Source organism: Electrona antarctica (genome assembly GCF_951216825.1).
Source record: "Electrona antarctica genome assembly, chromosome: 3".
Classification (NCBI taxonomy): Eukaryota; Metazoa; Chordata; class Actinopteri; order Myctophiformes; family Myctophidae; genus Electrona; species Electrona antarctica.
Genome location: NC_136808.1, coordinates 8424421 through 8447100, shown reverse-complemented (window position 1 = coordinate 8447100; position 22680 = coordinate 8424421). Strand labels below are relative to the sequence as shown.

The 22680-nt window shown below is 46.2% G+C and overlaps 1 protein-coding gene across 3 annotated transcripts in view; it reads left to right on the top strand.

Annotated features, from left to right (window-relative positions):
- The window catches only part of adamts17 (ADAM metallopeptidase with thrombospondin type 1 motif, 17), a 127745-nt gene that overhangs the window by 13901 nt on the left and 91164 nt on the right, over window positions 1–22680 (top strand). For all 3 annotated transcript variants that reach the window (XR_013789587.1, XM_079496476.1, XM_079496475.1), the window contains exons 4-6: window positions 13310–13491; window positions 17429–17512; window positions 18144–18301. Coding sequence is in view for 2 of the 3 variants with exons in the window: in XM_079496476.1 (XP_079352602.1) it covers window positions 13310–13491; window positions 17429–17512; window positions 18144–18301 (424 nt within the window). In the remaining variant the exon portion in view is untranslated. The remainder of the gene's footprint in view (window positions 1–13309; window positions 13492–17428; window positions 17513–18143; window positions 18302–22680) is intronic.

Genomic DNA, 22680 nt, shown 5'->3' with positions numbered 1-22680 from the left:
CGGTTATTTTCTTTTCTTTTTGTTTTTTTAAAGTGAGCGTTACGGTACCTTCGCTCCTGTCTGCCTGTCAGCTGTCACATCAGCGTGCAGATTCCGCGGCTCGCGCACAACACATTGAACACAACAACAGAGTGAACAAACTACAGGTTGAAATGACATCTACACTTAGACAGTGAGTAATGGAGGCTCAGGCAAGTTGTTTGAGTTGTGAGCTTGTAGATCAGCCTTTTTTGCAACGGACGTGACTGCACGTTAGCTGCACGTTAGCTGCACGTTTAGACGTTAGTCTAAAGCGACAGTCTGCCGTTTTCAACCTGAAGACACAGAGGACAACCCAGATAGAGCTTTGAGCAATCAAAAGAGCTTCACTCAAGTTCTTCTGACTTGTTGAGAGGACAGTGAGTAAAGTATCTGTACAGAGTAGACGGACTGTGTCAGTCTGTCTGTCTCTCATTGTGAATGTACCCCTTTTGAGATTATAATTGGCTTGAGTTAAATTGATCACTGTTGCACTGTTCATATAAGCTGAATTGATATTATCAGAGGACATAGCCTACCATATATTTTATTATAATTGTATTATTTTCACTTTGCAGCTGAACTTGTCATTAGCCTAACTGTAGGCCCAGATACAGATATTTGAAAGTTAAATGGATGTGTTGATTTACATTTCATAGCACAATTCTGGAGATAAGGCAGCCGCTGGTAATTAACTGATAATTGATCAGTTCTTGTTTTAAGATGAAAGAGTATTTGAAGTGATCAAAACTAGCAATAGAATACAAGTTTAGAAGCATCTTCCAGAAACACGAATGGTCTCCTGATTTCCTCCGCCGGTCGGCCCTAAAACATCATCATTACATTAATTTTCAGTTTTGAGGTTCCATTTACTGTAGCTTTAGTCCATGCATTAACCAGAACGGCCTGACCTTGAGATGCTCTGTTCTGCTGCTCTGCTGTTCTGCTCTGCTCTGCTCTGCTGCTCTGCTGCTCTGCTGCTCTGCACCCCAAAGTTACATAACGCCGCCCCGAGGAAAAGACCACCGGCACTTTTGACAACCTGTATAAATACATTCCTTCCATATGTTCATATCTGGGACACACCATACCGTAACTGAAACCTCTCCTCTCTTATGAATACAGAAAAATGAAGAAACCTCGTGAGTTTTGTTAGAAGAAAAAAAGCACAGGTCTCCGCCAGGTCAGGTAGGATATCCTTATAGGAGCACAGGTCTCCACCAGGTCAGGTAGGATATCCTTATAGGAGCACAGGTCTCCGCCAGGTCAGGTAGGATATCCCCGGAGCACATGTGGCGCTCTAAAAGGCAGATTTGAAAAATGCAGGCCAGACGTTTTTTTCCTCTGCCTCAGGGGAGTGTGGAGGCACACACAGATACACAGATCGGTGCAGTTGTAGGTAAAGACACAACGCGGCCTGTTATGGCGCCACCATGAGGCATATTTGAAGAAGAAAGTGGCATTTCTTCCTCAGGCTAGTGGGAATGCGCATGGTCAGTTTCACCGCAATCGTGGACGCTGCGTTCATGATTTGCGGCATTTTGTTCGTTTTAATGGCTAGAGAGATGTTTGGACAGAATCTGTAGGTGTACTGTCAAAAATGTGTTTAGCCAAAATCCTGGTGGCGCAATTACAGACCCATTGTGAAAAATGTGTGTGTAAGAGTAGTGTGGTAGTGTTGCCAGACTGTTGCCTCTCGCATTTTTCAAATACTTCCGTCATACAGTCTGGAGCAACGGATGCTCTGATCATGATACAGTCTGGAGCAACGGATGCTCTGATCATGAGTAAAATATAAATGCTTCCGTCATACAGTCTGGAGCAACGGAAGTTCTATCACGAGTAAAATATAAATGCTTCCGTCATACAGTCTGGAGCAACGGATGCTCTGATCATGAGTAAAATATAAATGCTTCCGTCATACAGTCTGGAGCAACGGAAGTTCTATCACGAGTAAAATATAAATGCTTCCGTCATACAGTCTGGAGCAACGGAAGCTCTATGAGTAAAATATAAATGCTTCCGTCATACAGTCTGGAGCAACGAAACCTCTATGAGTAAAATATAAATGCTACCGCCATACAGTCTGGAGCAACGGAAGCTCTGATCATGAGTAAAATATAAATGCTTCCGTCATACAGTCTGGAGCAACGGAAGCTCTGATCATGAGTAAAATAAATCTTTTCTGTGAGTGAGGGGCGCTTGACACTCACTTTTGGTTCATTCCGGCCAATCCCGTCACGTTGGGAGATTGTGTAATGGTTGTCTGGCTACTTGAGACTACAGTGTAAGAGTGAAAGAGGGATGGAAGCACATCTGTACAGAGCTGTGTGTGTGTGTGTGTGTGTGTGTGTGTGTGTGTGTGTGTGTGTGTGTGTGTGTGTGTGTGTGTGTGTGTGTGTGTGTGTGTGTGTGTGTGTGTGTGTGTGTGTGTGTGTGTGTGTGTGTGTGTGTGTGTGTGTGTGTGTGTGTGTGTGTGTGTGTGTGTGTGTACCCGTGTGTGTGTGCGTGGTGAGCAGGGAGAGAGTTAGAGAGAGAGGGAGAGAGAGAGAGAGAGAGAGATGCCAGATTTGGAAATTCTTTCCTCTGCACTCAATGTCTGCCTGCATGCAGCCTGGGTCCTCTCCTCTCCTCTCCTCTAGGCAGCCCAACTCCAAAGCTTTAGTGAGAGGGGAGCGCCCCCCGCCCCACCCCCCACCCCCCAAAACCACATGGTCTCAGGAGATAGATACAAACTGCGGCAGACTTTATATCCATTAAAACCTGGCGTCCGCGTGCACGCACGCACGCGTGCGCGAAGCTGCAAGCAGCACACAGACACACACACACAGACAGACATACACTGACTCTCCAGCATTCTTTGTATAACAGCCTCGGCCTGGCTGGCTGGCTGACTGGCTGACTGGCTGGCTGACTGACTGGCTGGCTGGCTGACTGGCTGGCTGGCTGGCTGGCTGGCTGGCTGGCTGGCTGACTGGCTGGCTGGCTGGCTGGCTGTTTGACTGACTGACTGGCTGGCTGGCTGGCTGGCTGGCTGACTGGCTGGCTGGCTGGCTGGCTGACTGACTGACTGACTGACTGACTGACTGACTGACTGGCTGGGTAAAAGTGTGTCAGAGAGGGAGAGAGAGAGAGAGAGAGAGAGAGAGGGAGAAGCCTGACTCAGAAGTGACTGAGCACCGTTTGTTTGCTTTAAGTCGCTGACGCAACACATTTTCACTCCAAATGTAATTGTTTTCAGTTTGTAAGGAACGTGTAAACGTTAGCACAGGGAGCGGAGCTGTGGTCTGCGTCGTGATTACATTTCACAGGGCAGAGGTCAGATGTAGGTCGCCCGTTGACGAGCTCAGGCGTGACGGTTTGAACCGACGTTCACTGTCGTGTTAACCGAGAGGACGCTCTTCTGCAACCTGTATGTATACATAGTCATCATAGCTTTGACTTTATTTAGTTTTAGTCATCATAGCTTTGACTTTATTTAGTTTTCACCAGTGAAAATGTTGGTCATGGTTTTAGTCAATGGAAGCGACGCTGGCCTGTGTGAGACGGAGCGGCAGTGTGGTTTTTTGCAGCACTTCTCTAATTTAGTTTCAGTCATAGTCTTTGGAATGAAACTTCATTTGTTTTTAGTCATATTTTAGTCACCTGGATTGTTTTAGTCGACTAAATCTACAGTTGATATAGTCGACTGAAATGTAATGCCGTTGTAATGGCTGATTTTGGCGACGCAATCTTGTAGATCTGCTATTTCCAGCATGCAACCAAGTGTAAAATGACTTATACTGGATCTCTTGTCCACTAGTCCCTTCCTAACATTGCAGTCTAGTTTGTGTTTGTTGATGGAATTGTCAATACATTTAGTCTTAGTTTTAGTCATCACAGCTTAGTTTTCATCAGTGGTTCTCCTCAGCCCCAATCAACATTTTTCGCCATAGTTTTCGTTGACGAAACCAACACTGCAGATGGGCCGACCCAGCGGGTCTGTGGTTCTCCACTCCACACTGGGAGAGAATCTGAAAAATGCTGGAACTCCCTCCAAAGAAATCCACTCAATACTTCAATCCCTTCATACAGACGCTGCTAGGCATTCTAGCATTTTTGAGGGGCGCCAGCCCCTCCTATATACACAGGTTTAATGTTTGTCTTTAGTTAGTTAGTTTGTTTTGCAAACGCCATTGACAATGAAGGGAACATTTACGTCATAATGTGCCTCTTTATTGTTAATGGCGTTTAATGTTTGCGTTGGCACCGTTTGTTTTACATCACCATTACATCACCATATCAACATGAGTTAAGGATCATACATAGTCTGGATTTTCGGTGGTGGGGTGACCACCGAACTACAACATGACGTCACGAGCCGCGGTGAAGAGCAAACCACCGCCACCGCTCCAGCCCTTCTCTCTGTTTTTACTCACCACCGCTCAACGTTATTTCAGCTCCGGTGGTCAGCTCACCATCGGAGCGGTGGTCACCTCACCACCGAAAAACCAGACTATGAATAGGCCTTTAGACTTCTTTTTCGTTTTTGTGGAATGCACAGTGGGTGGGAAAAGTACTCAATTGTTTCTCTTAAGTAAAAGTATCAATACTGTAGAAATAAAAAGGTAAAAGTCCAGAATTGAAAATATACTTGAGTAAAAGTACAAGTATTGGTATCAAAATATACTTAAAGTACCAAAAGTAAAAGTACTCATTATGCAGAATGTTTCACAAGTTCAAAATCATTTGAAAATAGATGGCCGACATATGGAGTGTGTCACTCCTTTTCACGTGCTCTGCTCCTAACCAATGAACTGTTTCTTATTATTCTTATTCATTCTCCGGCGGCCTGTGCGTCATCCGTCCGTCCGTCCGTCCTGCCCATAGAGTAATAAAAGGATAGAGATCGAACTGGAGCGTTAGCCCCCCCCCCCCCCCCCCCCGCTATTCATTTCGATGGAAGTTGCTCAGTGGCGTTTTGAAGCACCCGGAAGACTGCCGGAAGTGCAATTATAACTCAATGGCTCGAGCGAGCGGAAGTTTAGCCTAGCCTAGCCCCAGACCTCAAATTTTACTCATGATCAGAGCTTCCGTCGCTCCAGACTGTATGACAGAAGCATTTATATTTTACTCATGATCAGATCCTCCGTCGCTCCAGACTGTATGACGGAAGCATTTGGAAATTGCGAGTGGCAACAGTCTGGCAACGCGAGACTAATGACCCCCCCAACCCCCCCCATCCATTTTGGAGCATTCACTTAGGGGTCATGGCCCAAAACGTGCCATGGACCAGCAGCTGGCATGTCCCTTCAAAGGAAAAGACCCTTGGCTCCGGGCCGACCGACAGCCTGATCTCTGCTTTTAGAGTCAACTCAGAGGGTGCGTCCACACAGTAGAGTCACAAAGATGCTTCTGTTAGACTCAACTCAGAGGCTGCCTCTGAGTGCCTGACAGATGGGTGGAACGGGTACCCTGATACGGGTACAATGGTGTTGCATAGCCGGGTGGGGCATGGATCTCCAACTTCCATCGTTACCGACTCGGTGCTCTACAGCCGGGCACCGCTCTAGTGACTCGGTGCTCTACAGCCGGGCACCGCTCTAGTGACTCGGTGCTCTACAGCCGGGCACCGCTCTAGTGACTCGGTGCTCTACAGCCGGGCACCGCTCTAGTGACTCGGTGCTCTACAGCCAGGCACCGCTCTAGTGACTCGGTGCTCTACAGCCAGGCACCGCTCTAGTGACTCGGTGCTCTACAGCCGGGCACCGCTCTAGTGACTCGGTGCTCTACAGCCAGGCACCGCTCTAGTGACTCGGTGCTCTACAGCCGGGCACCGGTCTAGTGACTCGGTGCTCTACAGCCAGGCACCGCTCTAGTGACTCGGTGCTCTACAGCCAGGCACCGCTCTAGTGACTCGGTGCTCTACAGCCGGGCACCACTCTAGTGACTCGGTGCTCTACAGCCAGGCACCGCTCTAGTGACTCGGTGCTCTACAGCCAGGCACCACTCTAGTGACTCGGTGCTCTACAGCCAGGCACCGCTCTAGTGACTCGGTGCTCTACAGCCAGGCACCGCTCTAGTGACTCGGTGCTCTACAGCCAGGCACCACTCTAGTGACTCGGTGCTCTACAGCCAGGCACCACTCTAGTGACTCGGTGCTCTACAGCCAGGCACCGCTCTAGTGACTCGGTGCTCTACAGCCAGGCACCGCTCTAGTGACTCGGTGCTCTACAGCCAGGCACCACTCTAGTGACTCGGTGCTCTACAGCCGGGCACCGCTCTAGTGACTCGGTGCTCTACAGCACCACTCTAGTGACTCGGTGCTCTACAGCACCGCTCTAGTGACTCGGTGCTCTACAGCACCGCTCTAGTGACTCGGTGCTCTACAGCACCACTCTAGTGACTCGGTGCTCTACAGCACCGCTCTAGTGACTCGGTGCTCTACAGCACCACTCTAGTGACTCGGTGCTCTACAGCACCAGTCTAGTGACTCGGTGCTCTACAGCACCACTCTAGTGACTCGGTGCTCTACAGCACCACTCTAGTGACTCGGTGCTCTACAGCACCGGTCTAGTGACTCTGTGCTCTACAGCACCACTCTAGTGACTCGGTGCTCTACAGCACCGGTCTAGTGACTCGGTGCTCTACAGCACCGCTCTAGTGACTCTGTGCTCTACAGCACTGGTCTAGTGACTCGGTGCTCTACGGCACCGCTCTAGTGACTCTGTGCTCTACAGCACCGGTCGAGTGACTCGGTGCTCTACGGCACCGCTCTAGTGACTCGGTGCTCTACAGCACCGGTCTAGTGACTCGGTGCTCTACAGCACCGGTCTAGTGACTCGGTGCTCTACAGCACCGGTCTAGTGACTCGGTGCTCTACAGCACCGCTCTAGTGACTCGGTGCTCTACAGCACCGGTCTAGTGACTCGGTGCTCTACGGCACCGCTCTAGTGACTCTATGCTCTACAGCTGGGAACCAGTCTAGTTGTGATATAATGATGGGACGTTCAGACTTAAGACTTTGTTTTTATGAAATGCACTGCAGACCTTGGCTTAAGAATAATAAACCAAGTACAACTCCCCTTTGAAGATTACGCCGATATAGTCTATCAGAACACCACAGAAACCATTCTCAAACCTCTTAATGTATTACATAACTCACTATTCAGATTTGTACTGAGGTGCCCATACAGAACACACCACTGTTCCTTATACAGTTCACTTGACTGGCTGCAGCCTAAGGCAAGAAGACAACTTTACTGGTACCAATTCCTCTTTAAATGTGTGCACATCAACTGCCCTCCATACCTGAAACAGTCACTGGTACTATATACATCCCCATACCCACTTAGAAATACTCAACATCCCTACTTTGCTATTCCCAGAAGAATATTCTCTGAATCAGGACGCAGGTCATTCCATTACAAAGCTCCATTTGACTGGAACAATCTTCCTCTTTCTCTCAGATCTGTGACCTCTCCTGGCTGCTTCAGGACACAGTTCACAGTTCACACCTCAAAACAACCTGTTCATGCTACTAACACTGCCCATACTGCTGTTTACTAAGTTCTGACCCCTGTTTCAAGTCACTCTACTCTACTGTACTCTCAATATGCTTGTCCAGAGAGAGTTGGGGGGATGGGGGAGTGAGTGGGAGAGGATGACTGTACATGTCTGTACTGTCTATTGTGCACTGTCTATTTGTGTAACTGCACTGTACTGTATGTAATGTTTTCCCTGCGTATGGGATAATGGGACCCCCTCTAAAATGAGATGCTGCATCTCAAGGGGCTATCCTTTCAAAAACAATTCTCAGCGAACCAACCCGCTTCTTGTTTTTATGAAATGCACTGCAGACCTCGGCTTAACCAACCCGTTTTTTTTGTGACTATACGATGACAACAACAGCAGATATAATAAAATAATATACAACAAACTTCCCGTTTGCGGTGGGCTAATTATTGTCACAGCGAGCTCCTTGGCATTGTTACGCTGCTGCTTCCCTCCCGTTTAGTCTTATGCAATCTGCGGTTTCTTATTTCAAGTGTGTGTGTGTGTGTGTGTGTGTGTGTGTGTGTGTGTGTGTGTGTGTGTGTGTGTGTGTGTGTGTGCGTGTGCGTGTGCGTGTGTGCGCGCGCGCGCGAGCGTTTAGCAACAGCTAAACCACTAACGACGTCAGCTGTGCCATATTCCCACGGCGCTGCTAGCGTCGAGTCAAATGAGTCCGTTAAGAACGCTTAATGGGTTAAGAAGGCTCTTTCTAGTTGTTTGGTTTTTGCACTCGATCTTTACACACTCTCTAAGGCTTCGTACACACATAAAGAACAACTGTGCTGTGCTCTGCCTGTGTTTCATGGCCGCCCCAATGCTTTTCCAATGGAAGTCACATGGTTTGACCAAACACTTGTGTTTGATTGCCCCCCCTCCCCCCATCACACACAACTGTTTGGTCAAACCACGTGACTTCCATTGGAAAAGCATTGAGGCGGCCATGAAACACGGACAGCACAGAGCATGTTCGTCTGATAATATCACACATATTATGTGTAATATGTACACATATTATGTGTACGAAGCCTTAGTGAGTGTTGGCATTCTGGAGAGAACAGGATCTTTACACACTCTGAGTGAGTGTTGGCAATCTGGAGAGAACAGGAGTTTTATTGGTTGGAGAAACAGCCAATAAAACTCCTGGCTCTGCCAGTCTGCCCGCCCACCAGTCTACCCGCCCGCCCGCCAGTCTGCCCGCCCACCAGTCTACCCGCCCGCCCGTCAGTCTGCCCACCCGACAGTGATGAGACACTAATGAGTGTCATTTTGGGGGTCCTTGACATGAACATTTTTTGGGAACCACTGACTTAGATGCACTGCCCAGGCACATGCATGTGTAAAAACATGTGCTCGGAAGCTCCAATGCTAGAGCGCCGAAGTCCTGATGTCACTCGCTCATCCCCTGGTTCTACAGTCCTGACGTCACTCGCTCATCCCCTGGTTCACGTTCATGTTTTCCTCTATGGAGAACAACATGGGGTCATGTTAGAATTGTCTCATATTAGAATTGTGGTCCAAAAAGAAACAAACTGTTTTGGCGATATTGCCGGGGAGGTGTCTCTCTATCGTTTACGACAGTCAGTCATTCATATTTGATACAGTCTGTTTCTAGCGAAAATGTAACTAATTCGGCAGCAGTAACATTAGCGTTTTCTCTCAGTCAGTTGATTATTCACGGTTCTTATGAGGCAAGATCCTCCCTATGGGGATTATAATACAAATAAAACAGTTCTTATATGAGGTGATCTAAGATCCCCCTATGGGGATTATAATACAAATAAAACAGTTCTTATATGAGGCGATCTAAGATCCCCCTATGGGGATTATAATACAAATAAAACAGTTCTTATATGAGGTGATCTAAGATCCCCCTATGGGGATTATAATACAAATAAAACAGTTCTTATACGAGGTGATCAAAGATTCCCCTATGGGGATTATAATACAAATAAAACAGTTCTTATATGAGGTGATCAAAGATTCCCCTATGGGGATTATAATACAAATAAAACAGTTCTTATATGAGGTGATCTAAGATTCCCCTATGGGGATTAAAATACAAATAAAACAGTTCTTATATGAGGCGATCTAAGATCCCCCTATGGGGATTAAAATACAAATAAAACAGTTCTTATATGAGGCGATCTAAGATCCCCCTATGGGGATTAAAATACAAATAAAACAGTTCTTATATGAGGCGATCTAAGATCCCCCTATGGGGATTAAAATACAAATAAAACAGTTCTTATATGAGGTGATCTAAGATTCCCCTATGGGGATTATAATACAAATAAAACAGTTCTTATATGAGGTGATCTAAGATCCCCCTATGGGGATTATAATACAAATAAAACAGTTCTTATATGAGGCGATCTAAGATCCCCCTATGGGGATTATAATACAAATAAAACAGTTCTTATACGAGGTGATCAAAGATTCCCCTATGGGGATTATAATACAAATAAAACAGTTCTTATAGGAGGCGATCTAAGATCCCCCTATGGGGATTAAAATACAAATAAAACAGTTCTTATAGGAGGCGATCTAAGATCCCCCTATGGGGATTATAATACAAATAAAACACAGTTCTTATATGAGTTCTATATCTAAGATCCAGGGTAAGAAAAGTAACGCACATCCTCCTTTGGTGCAGAGCCAAAATTGTAGAAACGGTGAACAATGAAAAGAAAGCAATCGCTCGCAACTCGCTGCATGATGCTCCAAACGTTACTTAGCGACAGGCAGGCAGAAAATACGACGTTTCGACCTTGCGGTCTTTGTCAAGTATAGACGAGATAACTCTATTGGCTCTATTTAAAGAAATGGCCTAATGTCAAACTCTTCATTGAGTCCTATGGGTGCCATAGTTTTAAGGTAGTGGATCCACCATAATTCTCTTTGTATAAGAGGAGATTGTCCATATTGCCACCTCGTCTTGGAACTTGGCATACTTTTTCTATACCCAGCCTAGGTATCTTAACCCATTTTGGGCGGGAAGTTCACCCCTTTTGGTGTTTTAAGCGTTATGTTATACTTTAGCTATTGAAAAATAGCAGATCTACAAGCTCATAGCGCGCCACTGAGCTTGTAGATCTGCTATTTTTGAAAAATCGTGAAATTGTGGCCCAAATGTTTGAATATATTCTTTCAGAGCGAACAGTTTTTAACTCATTTTTTTTGCTTCTGGAAGGTCCCTGGAACAATTTTCAGATAGGGGTCGGCGGCCAATTACATATATTTTTGGGCGTCCTTGACATGAAATATTGAGAACCACCGATACAGAAACATAGGTATTTCAGAAAACTGTCAGAATTTAGAAAGCATTTTTTTGTAATTTCTGATGGTACTCCTGTGTTCTGCAATGCGCGTTTTCAATGCACTTCCTCTTATTTTGATCTGTTTTCCCGTTGATGGGTGATAGGAAAAAATAAGTAAGTGGTGCAACTCCGTGTCCGAAACGGTTGAGAAATGACATAGTTACCGTGTGGGGTCCCTCTACCGTACTATACTGTACTGGCACACCCGAAATCACCATATATACAGTTAATATGTGCGTGTGTGTTTGTGTGTGTGTTAGGTTGCGCACAGGTCGTGAAAAACAAACATGCTGTTTTCGTGCTCATACCTACCTACCCAGCCAGCCAGAGACCCACACACATAGTCACTTAAGGAAGTGGTTGCACCACTTATAAATGACATTTATCTGCGAAGTGACATTGAGCACACCATACTGTTTCCATCTGGTAGATCATCTAGAGAAGTATGAGGTTGTTCAGGAGGCGATCTAAGATCCTCCCTATGGGGATTATAATAAACATAAAACACAGTTCTTATTATGAGGCGAACTAAACTCAAATAAAGAGTACATGAACCTGTGGACTTAGCGCCCTCTACCGATATTGACGCCAGACTTCGGTGCTCTATAAAACACGATCATAAAAACTTGATAAAAACAGCAAAAAAAAAGAAAAAGAAAACACTCCATAAACAATAAACACAGGGCAAGAATATCAAAGAAAGTTCATAGATAGTGCAGAGCACTGAGACTTATTGCACATTTACTTAACTTACTTAACTTCATTTAACTGAATTAATTTAACTCGTTTAACAGCCTGGTAGCCTGTGGGAAAAACCTGTTCCTAAGCCTGTTAGTGACTGTTGAACTGTGACTGGGGGGGGGGGGGGGGGGGGGGGGGGTAGTTCCTTCTCGATGTTAGTTTATCTCATTGATTCTCAAAGGGGTCCCCAGCTAAATGCATAGTTAGGAACCAAATGGACCCTTATCAGTCTGTAACCCTGAGAGTGTACACATGGACCCTAAGGGGTCTATTTGGTTCCATTTGTACACTCTCAGAGTTAAATTAACACAGATTTTTGAGTGGTGTAAACCACTCCTACGACTGGCTTTGTTAGTTTACGTGTCTGTCTGTCTGTCTGTTCGACAAAAGATGAGCATGGTTGCTACGGTCACCCAGTTCACCCGGGTGTGATTTCATTACGTCAGACATTACGTCAGACCACAGCTGATCAGGCTATATAGGACCTTACACCACTCAGTTCACACGGGTGGGATTTTTACAATATCAATAGGGGTCCCAAAGATAGAAATTACATTAAATGGGGGTCTGCAGCCTAATGCAGGTCAAACTACCGGTGCTTGAAATTAAACTGGTTGCAAATAACTGCTAGAGCCGTTAAAATCTTCTCTTGTGTGGGAGGCTTTGGCATATCTTTTCAAATGGGGGTCTGCGGGCTAAAACATGTCAATGTGGGAGTCCTTATCATGAGAAAGTTTGAGAATGACTAGTGTCTTGTCTGATCTAAGCTGGGCCTTTCTGTTTTTATCCCACGATTTTTATAACCCATTTTTTTCACCCAGTGTCAATTATCTAGTGTAATCCTGGGCTCTACTCTCCCTCTGCCAACCCGGGGAGAGCAAAGGACTGACCTCATGCTTTTTTCAATGCATGAGGAGTCCAAGCCGCTTCTTTTCACCTGACAGGGGGGAGTTTCCTCGGTTGGACGTAGTGCGTGGAAGGAATAGGTTATTCCAACCAGTTCCTTTCCCCTCCTTGAGGCGCCCCGGCTGGCCAGGGGGAGGCAGTATAGAGACTAGCATTACTGCAGGTTTTTTTGAGAGGGTACCTTTACCCTAGGGGACACGGGGAGACCATGTGAGGGTACCTACCCTAGGGGACACGGGGAGAACATGTGAGGGTACCTACCCTAGGGGACACGGGGAGAACATGTGAGGGTACCTACCCTAGGGGGCACGGGGAGAACATGTGAGGGTACCTACCCTAGGGGGCACGGGGAGAACATGTGAGGGTACCTACCCTAGGGGACACGAGGAGAACATGTGAGGGTAGCTACCCTAGGGGACACGGGGAGAACATGTGAGGGTACCTACCCTAGGGGGCACGGGGAGAACATGTGAGGGTACCTACCCTAGGGGACACGAGGAGAACATGTGAGGGTAGCTACCCTAGGGGGCACGGGGAGAACATGTGAGGGTACCTACCCTAGGGGACACGGGGAGAACATGAAACAAACTCCACACATGTGATCTAACCTCGGCCTGTCTGTCTGTCTGTCTGTCTGTCTGTCTGTCTGTCTGTCTGTCTGTCTGTCTGTCTGTCTGTCTGTCTGTCTGTCTGTCTGTCTGTCTGTCTGTCTGTCTGTCTGCCTGCCTGCCTGCCTGCCTGCCTGCCTGTCTGTCTGTCTGTCTGTCTCTCTCTCGTCTGTCTGTTTGCGGTAGGGAAGAAGAAGGAGAGGAGATGGCGAGGGGGCGGGGCCAACGAGGAGGGGCGCGGGAAGAGGAACGCCATCCGCCTCAACGGGGTCTACACGGTGGAGACGGTGGTCGTGGCAGACTCCGACATGGTGCAGTACCACGGAGCAGACGCTGCCCAGAGGTTCCTGCTGACCGTCATGAACATGGTGAGTAATCTTCGGGGCTCTCCCCAGGTCTGCAGACTCTTGACAGAGTATTATGAGGTCAGGCCGGGGCTCTCCCCGGGATTACAGCTTCTTAGGCATTGTGGCCAAAATTGTGCGATAAAAGTTGACGATGTAATTGTCACACAACTATTTGCGATTAACGATTACATTTTGTGTGTGTGTGTGTGTGTGTGTGTGTGTGTGTGTGTGTGTGTGTGTGTGTGTGTGTGTGTGTGTGTGTGTGTGTGTGTGTGTGTGTGTGTGTGTGTGTGTGTGTGTGTGTGTGTGTGTGTGTGTGTGTGTGTGTGTGTGTGTGTGTGTGTGTGTGTGTGTGTGCGCGCGTGCGTGTAATGCACGTAATACACAATCTATGTAAAGGTGTGTGTGAGAATGGGTGAATGTAAAGCACAATCTAATCTATGTATAATGCTATATAAATGCACCATTTACCGTTTATTTACCATAGCAGGGGGACCTCAAACCATGGGAAGCTAAAAGGTTCAGAGCTGTTGGTCGGGCATTCCACTGTGTGGTCATCTTCCCCTTAGCTTAAGTTACTCAAGGTCAGATCAACTCCCTCTGGTGTGGTGGAGTCACCTACTCTGGAGTGGTCATTTGACAAGTACTTGAACTGGAACGGCTCCTTCTTTGAGTGTCTTGAGAGGAGAAAATAGAATAATTGGCTTTTCTAAATTAATAAAGAAAAAAGTCTACCTCTAACGAATTCATTCATTGAATCACAATAATTATATTATCTGCTATTTTCAGACCGTAACGCAACCAAACATAAAATGACTCGTCTCTTCTCCACCAGTCCATCCCTTTAACATTTTACTCTATATTTTTTTTTTTTTTTTTGACGAAACCCAGTTTTGCTCAGTTGTAGTCATCACACTGTCGCTTGGTTTTTATTTAGTTGTTGTCAGTGAAAAAAGTAGTGGGCGAACACTTTTCGCCTTGTGAGGAAGGGCGGCATTGTTCTGTATCAGCCTAATGGGGGTTCACACGAGGGACATTCAAAGATGCAAAGATCACATTTTTCTGTATCAGCCTAATGGTGCATTCACACGAGGCAGATGCAAAGATGCAAAGATCACATTGTTCTGTATCAGCCTAATGGGGGTTAACACGAGGGAGATGCAAAGATGCAAAGATCACATTGTTCTGTATCAGCCTAATGGTGCGTTCACACAAGGCAGATGCAAAGATCGCATTGTTCTGTATCGGCCTAATGGTGCGTCCACACGAGGGAGATGCAAAGATGCAAAGATCACATTGTTCTGTATCAGCTTAATGGTGCGTTCACACGAGGGAGATGCAAAGATCACATTGTTCTGTATCAGCTTAATGGTGCGTTCACACGAGGGAGATGCAAAGATCACATTGTTCTGTATCAGCTTAATGGTGCGTTCACACGAGGGAGATGCAAAGATCACAGCACTACACTACGACGTAAAATTGTCCATGTTTGTGTAGGACGAAGTTTGTGGACACACACCAAAAGCTGGACATAGGAGGGGCTAGCACCCCTCAAAAAGCGGAGAGGGGGAATAATCAGCTACAGTACCCATCTCGGCTTCAATTTGTAGCTTTGTAGCTTTTGCAGCAGTCGCTGGCTTCCATTGGCAATGCATAGTAGACTGCATCTTTGTATCTTCATTTCGCTGGCTTCCATTGACAATGAATGGTAGACTGTATCTTTGCATCTGCCCGTGTGAACGCAGCTTAACTGTAAGGTGTGTGTGTGTGTGTGTGTGTGTGGTCTCTGGGCTGACCTTGTGTGTCAGGAGCAGTTAGCATAATCCACTCTGTCTCTTTGAGTTTTAGAGACTGTTTCTACGTAACATACTTCTTTCTAAGAAGTATTGACATGCCCATTTAAGCTATAAGCGTAGGTCTGCTCGCCCCGGGGTGGGTGGGGGTGTGTGTGTGTGTGTGTGTGTGTGTGTGTGTGTGTGCGCGCGTGCTGTCTTAACTGCATTACTAGAGCAGCTTAGCAGCTTTCCTCCTCTGAGACGCAAGCAGGAAAGAAGAAAGGGGAAGAAGAAAAGTTATTTTAAACGACCACTGCTACTATGAACCTGTATAACCGGTTTCGTAGACCACTGCTACTTGATTGATTGAATGAATACTTTATTGGCAGAAATGTCATCGGTAGAGGGTACAGTCAAACAGAAAAGTGATCAGTACAGGGTACAGTCAAACACACATGTCCAATGGGGATCACTGAAAAACGTCCTTGCGGTGTTGTTTACATTCAGGTATCCTGGGTATTCAATTCATAATCATGACGTGAAAAATAACGACAAAAATAAAATCATCATAAAAGGTTAAAAATATGTCCAGGTTGGGGAACAAAGAAGGGGTTATAAGGACGTGGGGGTAGTCACTATAGACTAAGGTGAGGCGCGGGGGGGGGGGGGGGGGGGGTAATCATTTCCTCTCCCTTTGGCATGCTGAAAGGTGGATTTTTCAGGCCTGTTTTAAAGGACGCCAGGGATTTGGCGTCCACACTTGGGTGGCAGTGCTGTAGGAGGAGAATTTGCCCATGTTTGTTTTGAAAGTGGGTGGAACCAGATCGTCGTTCACGCTTCCTCTTGTATTGTGGCTGTGGGAGTCGCTCACTTTTTTTTAGGTGGTTTGTCAGGTATGTGGGTACAGAGGGCATAGAGGGCAAAGCGGCATTTACTATTTTAAATGTCAATCCCAATTTCAATTGTTTACCTCTGTTTTCTACCCGGAGCCAACTTAGACTATATAGCCGGGGAGCCACAGGCCCAAAAGCTCAACGGTTAAAGGGCCACTTCAACCCTTTTGCAACCTTATTTGAATGATGTTTGGAAGACGAGAAACACTTTCCTGGGGTTTTTATGTGGGTAATTTGTGTTTTTTAGATATTTCAGTATTTCAAGGTGTCCACGGGCTCCATGATGTCATGGACACTGGGCTCACTTCCTTCCTGGAATACAATTGAATGATCTAAAAACACATATTACCCACATAAAAACCCCAGGAAAGTGTTTCTCGTCTCCCAAACATCATTAAAATGAGATCTGGTTGCAAAAGGGGTGAAGTGGCCCTTTAAGGATTAACCTGTGATGTCATGACATACTTTTTATTTGTGTTTGTTCTATTCACTTGGTCATTGAGGTCCACAGAATGAGAGGCCTGCTCTGCCGGAAACATCACGAACAAAGTTATGGCCAACCAATATAAGGCAGAATTTAATCATACTTTAAGTAGCATGTGACATGTCAAACTAGGGGGTTTCTGAATCCATTCCAAGCATTAGCTTTGCACGAAAAACACTCCTTGGCCTAAAAACGGCGATAGCCGTCGTCACAAACGTGATGAGGTCAGCACATTTGGGCACTTTTGGGAAAGTGGATATGGCCGAATATTTGTCGATGGCAAATATGAGACGTGTGGGGACAAGATGAAGAGAAATTGACCTAATTTCTCCTTTCATTGCACTGCGCAAAAACCATGGAATACGGTTGTGTATGTGACCGGAAACTCCAGATAAACTTAACAACAATGGTACGTTACGGGCGATTATGCATGCTAAACATGAGGTTTGCGGGCAAATCTAGTGCCCATAATTGCCTGGCCATTAACCCATTTAGGCCTGACGTCGAAATTAAAAAGTCTTCTGAAATAATATATATTCAAAGATTTGAGCCGTATTTTCACGATTTAAAAAAAAAAAGCAGACCTACAAGCTCGTAGCGCGCCACTCGGTGACCCCTCTTTTCACGCAGTGTTGTCGATGGCAAAATATGAGACGTGTGGGGACAAGATGACGTACATATTCCCTTCATTGTCAATGGCATTTAATGTTTATGTTGCGGACATTTTGTGAGGACCAAAGCTGTATATAGGATGGGCTAGAGCCCCTCAAAAATAACACCATGTGTCCATGTCTTCTCTCCAACAGGTCTACAACATGTTCCTCCACCAGAGTCTGGGGATCAGGATCAACATCCGAGTCACCAAACTGGTGCTGCTTCACACCCGCCCCGTAAGCATGACCTTTCACCTTTTAACCTCCCCCCGTCCCCCCCCCTCGACGACCCTTGGACCCCTCGTTAACTCTGCTGACCCAAACGACCTGCCCGTCATGCAGCAGATGCTGGTCCCACCCCAACTGACCCGAGTCAAACACTACTTTCAGTCGACTAGAGGCCTATTCATAGTCCGGTTTTCGGTTAAGAGGTGACCATCTCTTGACTAAAACTACAACATGATGTCACTGAGCCAAGGTGATAAGGAAAGAAACGTCATGTTGTAGTTTTAGTAAAAACAGAGGGATGTGTTTGGGTGAGCGGTGAGTCTCTCACCACCGCGGCTCAGTGACGTCATGTTGTAGTTTTAGTAAAAACAGAGAGATGTGTTCGGGTGAGCGGTGAGTCTCTCACCACCGCGGCTCAGTGACGTCATGTAGTTTTAGTAAAAACAGAGAGATGTGTTCGGGTGAGCTGTGAGTCTCTCACCACCGCGGCTCAGTGACGTCATGTTGTAGTTTAAAAACAGAGAGATGTGTTTGGGTGAGCGGTGAGTCTCTCACCACCGCGGCTCAGTGACGTCATGTTGTAGTTTAAAAACAGAGATGTGTTTGACCGTGTGAGTGACCGAACCGCTTCTTCTTCCAGGCGAAGTTAAAGGTGAGCCACCACGGGGAGAGGTCCCTGGAGAGCTTCTGCCAGTGGCAGTGGCAGGAGTACGGGGGTCCTCGCTACATGGGGACCAACCACGTGCCGGGAGCGAGGGACGACATCCCCCCTGTGGACACAGCCGTGTTCGTCACTAGGTACCTGTCTGGAGCACTTCTGTGGTTTTCCCTCTTACGATCCTCTAACGATTTTGTAACCCACATTCTTTCTGTAATCCTGGCCGCTGTACTCTCCCTCTGCCGACCTGGGGAGAGACCCGAACTGAGCTCATGCTTCAACTTGACAGGGGGTAGTTCCCCCGGTTGGATGTACTAGCGTGTGGAAGGAACACGTTATTCCAACCAGTTCCTTTCCCCTCCATCAGGCGCACCGGCTGGCCAGGGGGAGGCAATATAGAGACCAGGATTACTGCATGTTTGTTCTGAGGGTACCTACCCTAGGGGACACAGGAGAACATGTGAGGGTAACTACCCTAGGGGACACAGGAGAACATGTGAGGGTACCTACCCTAGGGGACACAGGGAGAACATGTGATGGTACTTACCCTAGGGGACACGGGGAGAACATGTGAGGGTACCTACCCTAGGGGACACGGGGAGAACATGTGAGGGTACCTACCCTAGGGGACACGGGGAGAACATGTGAAGGTACCTACCCTAGGGGACACGGGGAGAACATGTGAGGGTACCTACCATAGGGGACACGGGGAGAACATGTGAACTGTGAAGGTACCTACCCTAGGGGACACGGGGAGAACATGTGAGGGTACCTACCCTAGAGGACACTGGAGAACATGTGAGGGTACCTACCCTAGGGGACACGGGGAGAACATGTGAGGGTACCTACCCTAGGGGACACGGGGAGAACATGTGAGGGTACCTACCCTAGGGGACACGGGGAGAACATGTGAGGGTACCTACCCTAGGGGACACGGGGAGAACATGTGAGGGTAGTGTACCTACCCTATAGGGGACATGGAGAGAACATGTTAGGGTACCTACCCTATAGGGGACCCGGAGAGAACATGTGAGGGTACCTACCCTATAGGGGACACAGGGAGAACATGCAAACTCGCATGAACGAGGGGCGAACGAGCGCGGCGTCTGGCACGACATGACACACTCTTAATTTAGGATTAGCTGTTATTACCTGATGTAATTCGATGAGAGAGAGAGAGAGAGAATCCTTTTGTTTAAATGAGTGCTCATGTTAGCCTGTCAGATCCTATCCTGTCTGTCTTCCAGTGCAGGGTGGGGGGGGTTGAGGGGCGTACAGAGGGGTCTTTTGTTCCTGAGGTGCTTTGTTGTAAACCTGATCTCCCACCCTACCACACACACACACACACACACACACACACACACACACACACACACACACACAACACACACACATCTCTGTGAAGATGGGGGGTATTATTTGGGGATCACATTTTGTCAGACAGGAGGAGGAGAGGGTGACATGGAGACAAATTAAATGCATGTTGTTTTACGTGTGTGTGTGTGTGTGCGTGTGCGTGTGTGCATTTCGCCGATTAAGACTAGGACATTTAAAACTAGGACGAAAGATGTTTGTCGGCTACCTTTTTTCACTGACGGAAACTAAATGCAAACTAATCTATATGATGTCCTAAACTATAGGACTAAATATATTTACAATTTCGTCGACAAAGAAAACTAGACCAAAATGTGGAGAATAGATCCAGTAGAACTAAATGTTAGGGAGGGACTAGTGGAGAAGAGATCCAGTAGAACTAAATGTTAGGGAGGGACTAGTGGAGAAGAGATCCAGTAGAACTAAATGTCAGGCAGGAACTAGTGGAGAAGAGATCCAGTAGAACTAAATGTCAGGCAGGAACTAGTGGAGAAGAGATCCAGTAGAACTAAATGTGACCATATTTGTCTGTTTCCCCCCCCAAAATCAGTTATTAGCACAGGCAGACTCTTCACATACTAGAGCATGTCTGAAACAAGTGTCACAGCTGAAATCGACATGTAAATGTGAAATAAATGTAGCTAGGTGTAATGTTAGAGACCACAGAAGTGAACCTTTCAAGCCTGTTTTCTCAACTCGCTGTTTTCTGCAAGACATCACTCTATAAGCCATATCTCCAAAACTGGTGGGTCAAACAACAACAACAACCAATATGTCAATTTGAAGCTATGATTCCCTGGTTTCATATGACATGAAAAAACGAAAATTCAATAGTACTCCCTTATTCAAATTTGGTCACAAATGTCAGGGAGGGACTAGTGGAGAAGAGATCCAGTAGAACTAAATGTTTTTTGTCTTGTGCATTGTGCGATAACGGTCCGCGACCGTTAGCGACCCTATAGAGCTTCGCAGTCCTGGTGCCCCTGCGAGGGCACCAGGAAATTATTCCCCATTCATTTTCCCCATAGACGTTTAAAAAAGTATTTATTTAAAGACCTTTAAATACTTTTTTTGTGTTGTACCCTCGTCTTTTACGACGCCATCAAGGCCTGCCAAAATACATTTTGGTCGACTAAATCAACTGTAAATTTAGTCGACTAAAATCTTATGATATTTAATCGTCTAAAACTAGACTAACACTAAGACATTCCAGGTGACTTAAATGTGACTAAAACTAAATTAACTATTCAAGAGACGATGACTAAAAAAACGATGACTGAAATTCTATTCTATAGCATGATGCGCTGCTGGTCACGCCTGTCTGATTGTCTGCTCGAGGCTTCAAAGTTCACACCATTCAGGCCTATAAAACACAGACGTTTTTATTTCCAGGGAGAGACAGAAAGTCTGGGCCGAGTCCACTTCAATTCGGCATACAGTAGCGCAAACGTCGCTCACTCTCTGCTGATTTCTGATCGTCTGCACCTTTGTTAAATTGACGCACACACGTACACACACACACACACACTCCTCTCTCTCTCTCTCTCTCTCTCTTTCGCTCTAATTAATTATTAGTCTCATGTCCAGCAGCTGCGCCTATAGTTTCTCCCGGCAGATCCTGCCGGGAGCTGCCTATGCCATCAAAAGCATAGGTGAGTTCCAGTCTAGGCCATTATAGTAAACTATAGCAGGGGTTCTCAACCTGGGGGTCGCAACCCCTCGGAGGGTCCCCAAATTATTTTATTTTTTTGCAACGGAATGGCTGGAAAATGGAAAATTAGAGTTTACATAGTACACATAGTGCATGCATAAAATCACCTTAATGATTATATCTGTATTTATATAATATATAAGTAGTTGAATAGGGAGAAGTATCATATTCTTTTGTTCTCTATATCTTTTGTTCTATTGTGTGTAATTATTAGACATAATGGACATAATTTCTATAGATTTCTATACATGCTTTGTGTGCTGTTGTCTATAGTATGTACAAAATAAATCTATTCAGACTCATGTATAAACAAGACTCTTTAGAAATCTTTAGAGAACAGGGGCTTTCTTTTGTATAGTTTGTGTGTGCTTATTGTACACTGTTTGTGCATGTGTTTATGGTGTACACTTTCTGTTAATGTGTGACCCTCTCCTGCAGAGAGTGGGATGCTAGAACCGTCTCATGCCTTTTTGTCTCTATTGACAAAAGGCCCTCATTAGGATGTCATTGAATGGTAATGTCTGTCTGGCTGAGTGAGTGAGTGAGTGAGTGATCCTATGGAAAGAGGGTCTTTTCTTTTGTGTTATTATTGTGTACACTTTCTGTTAAAGTGTAACCATGTCATGCCTTTTTTTGTCTCTATTGACAAAACAGCCACTCATATGGACTTGTGACGACTCAAAGCCATTGAATTGTAATGTCTGTCTGGCTGAGTGAGTGAGTGTGCGTGCGTGCGTGCGTGCATTATTTGCATGGACTGTTCCCCATGGGATTCAGTCTGTCTGTCTGTGGGTGAGAGCTGTAAAGGTCAATCTATAGAAAAAGGGCCTTTCTTTTGTGTTATTAGCAATAATAGCCAAGTACAGGTTTTTGTGTTCACTTTCTGTTAATGTGTGACCCTCTCCTGCAGAGAGTGGGATGCTAGAACCGTCTCGTGCCTTTTTGTCTCTATTGACAAAAAAGCCACTCATATGGACTTGTGACGACGCAAAGCCATTTAATTGTAATGGATAGGTCTGTCTGGCTGAGTGTGCGTGCATTGTAAGGACTGTTCCCCACTTTAGGGGCTCAGTCTGTCTGCCTGTGTCTCACTCATAAAACCTGTGTGTGTGTGTGTGTGTGTGTGTGTGTGTGTGTGTGTGTGTGTGTGTGTGTGTGTGTGTGTGTGTGTGTGTGTGTGTGTGTGTGTGTGTGTGTGTGTGTGTGTGTGTGTGTGTGTGTGTGTGTGTGTGTGTGTGTGTGTGTGTGTGTGTGTGAGAGATGTAAAGGCCAATCTATAGAAAAAGGGGGCTTTCATTGTAATTCATGAACAAAAGCCTTTTGTTATGGATTGGTGACTGCTTAGAACTAATGGACTAATTACTTAATTAGATCTCTCTCTCTCTCTCTCTGTGAGCATGTGTTTGTGCGTGCATGGGTGCAGGATGTTTATCC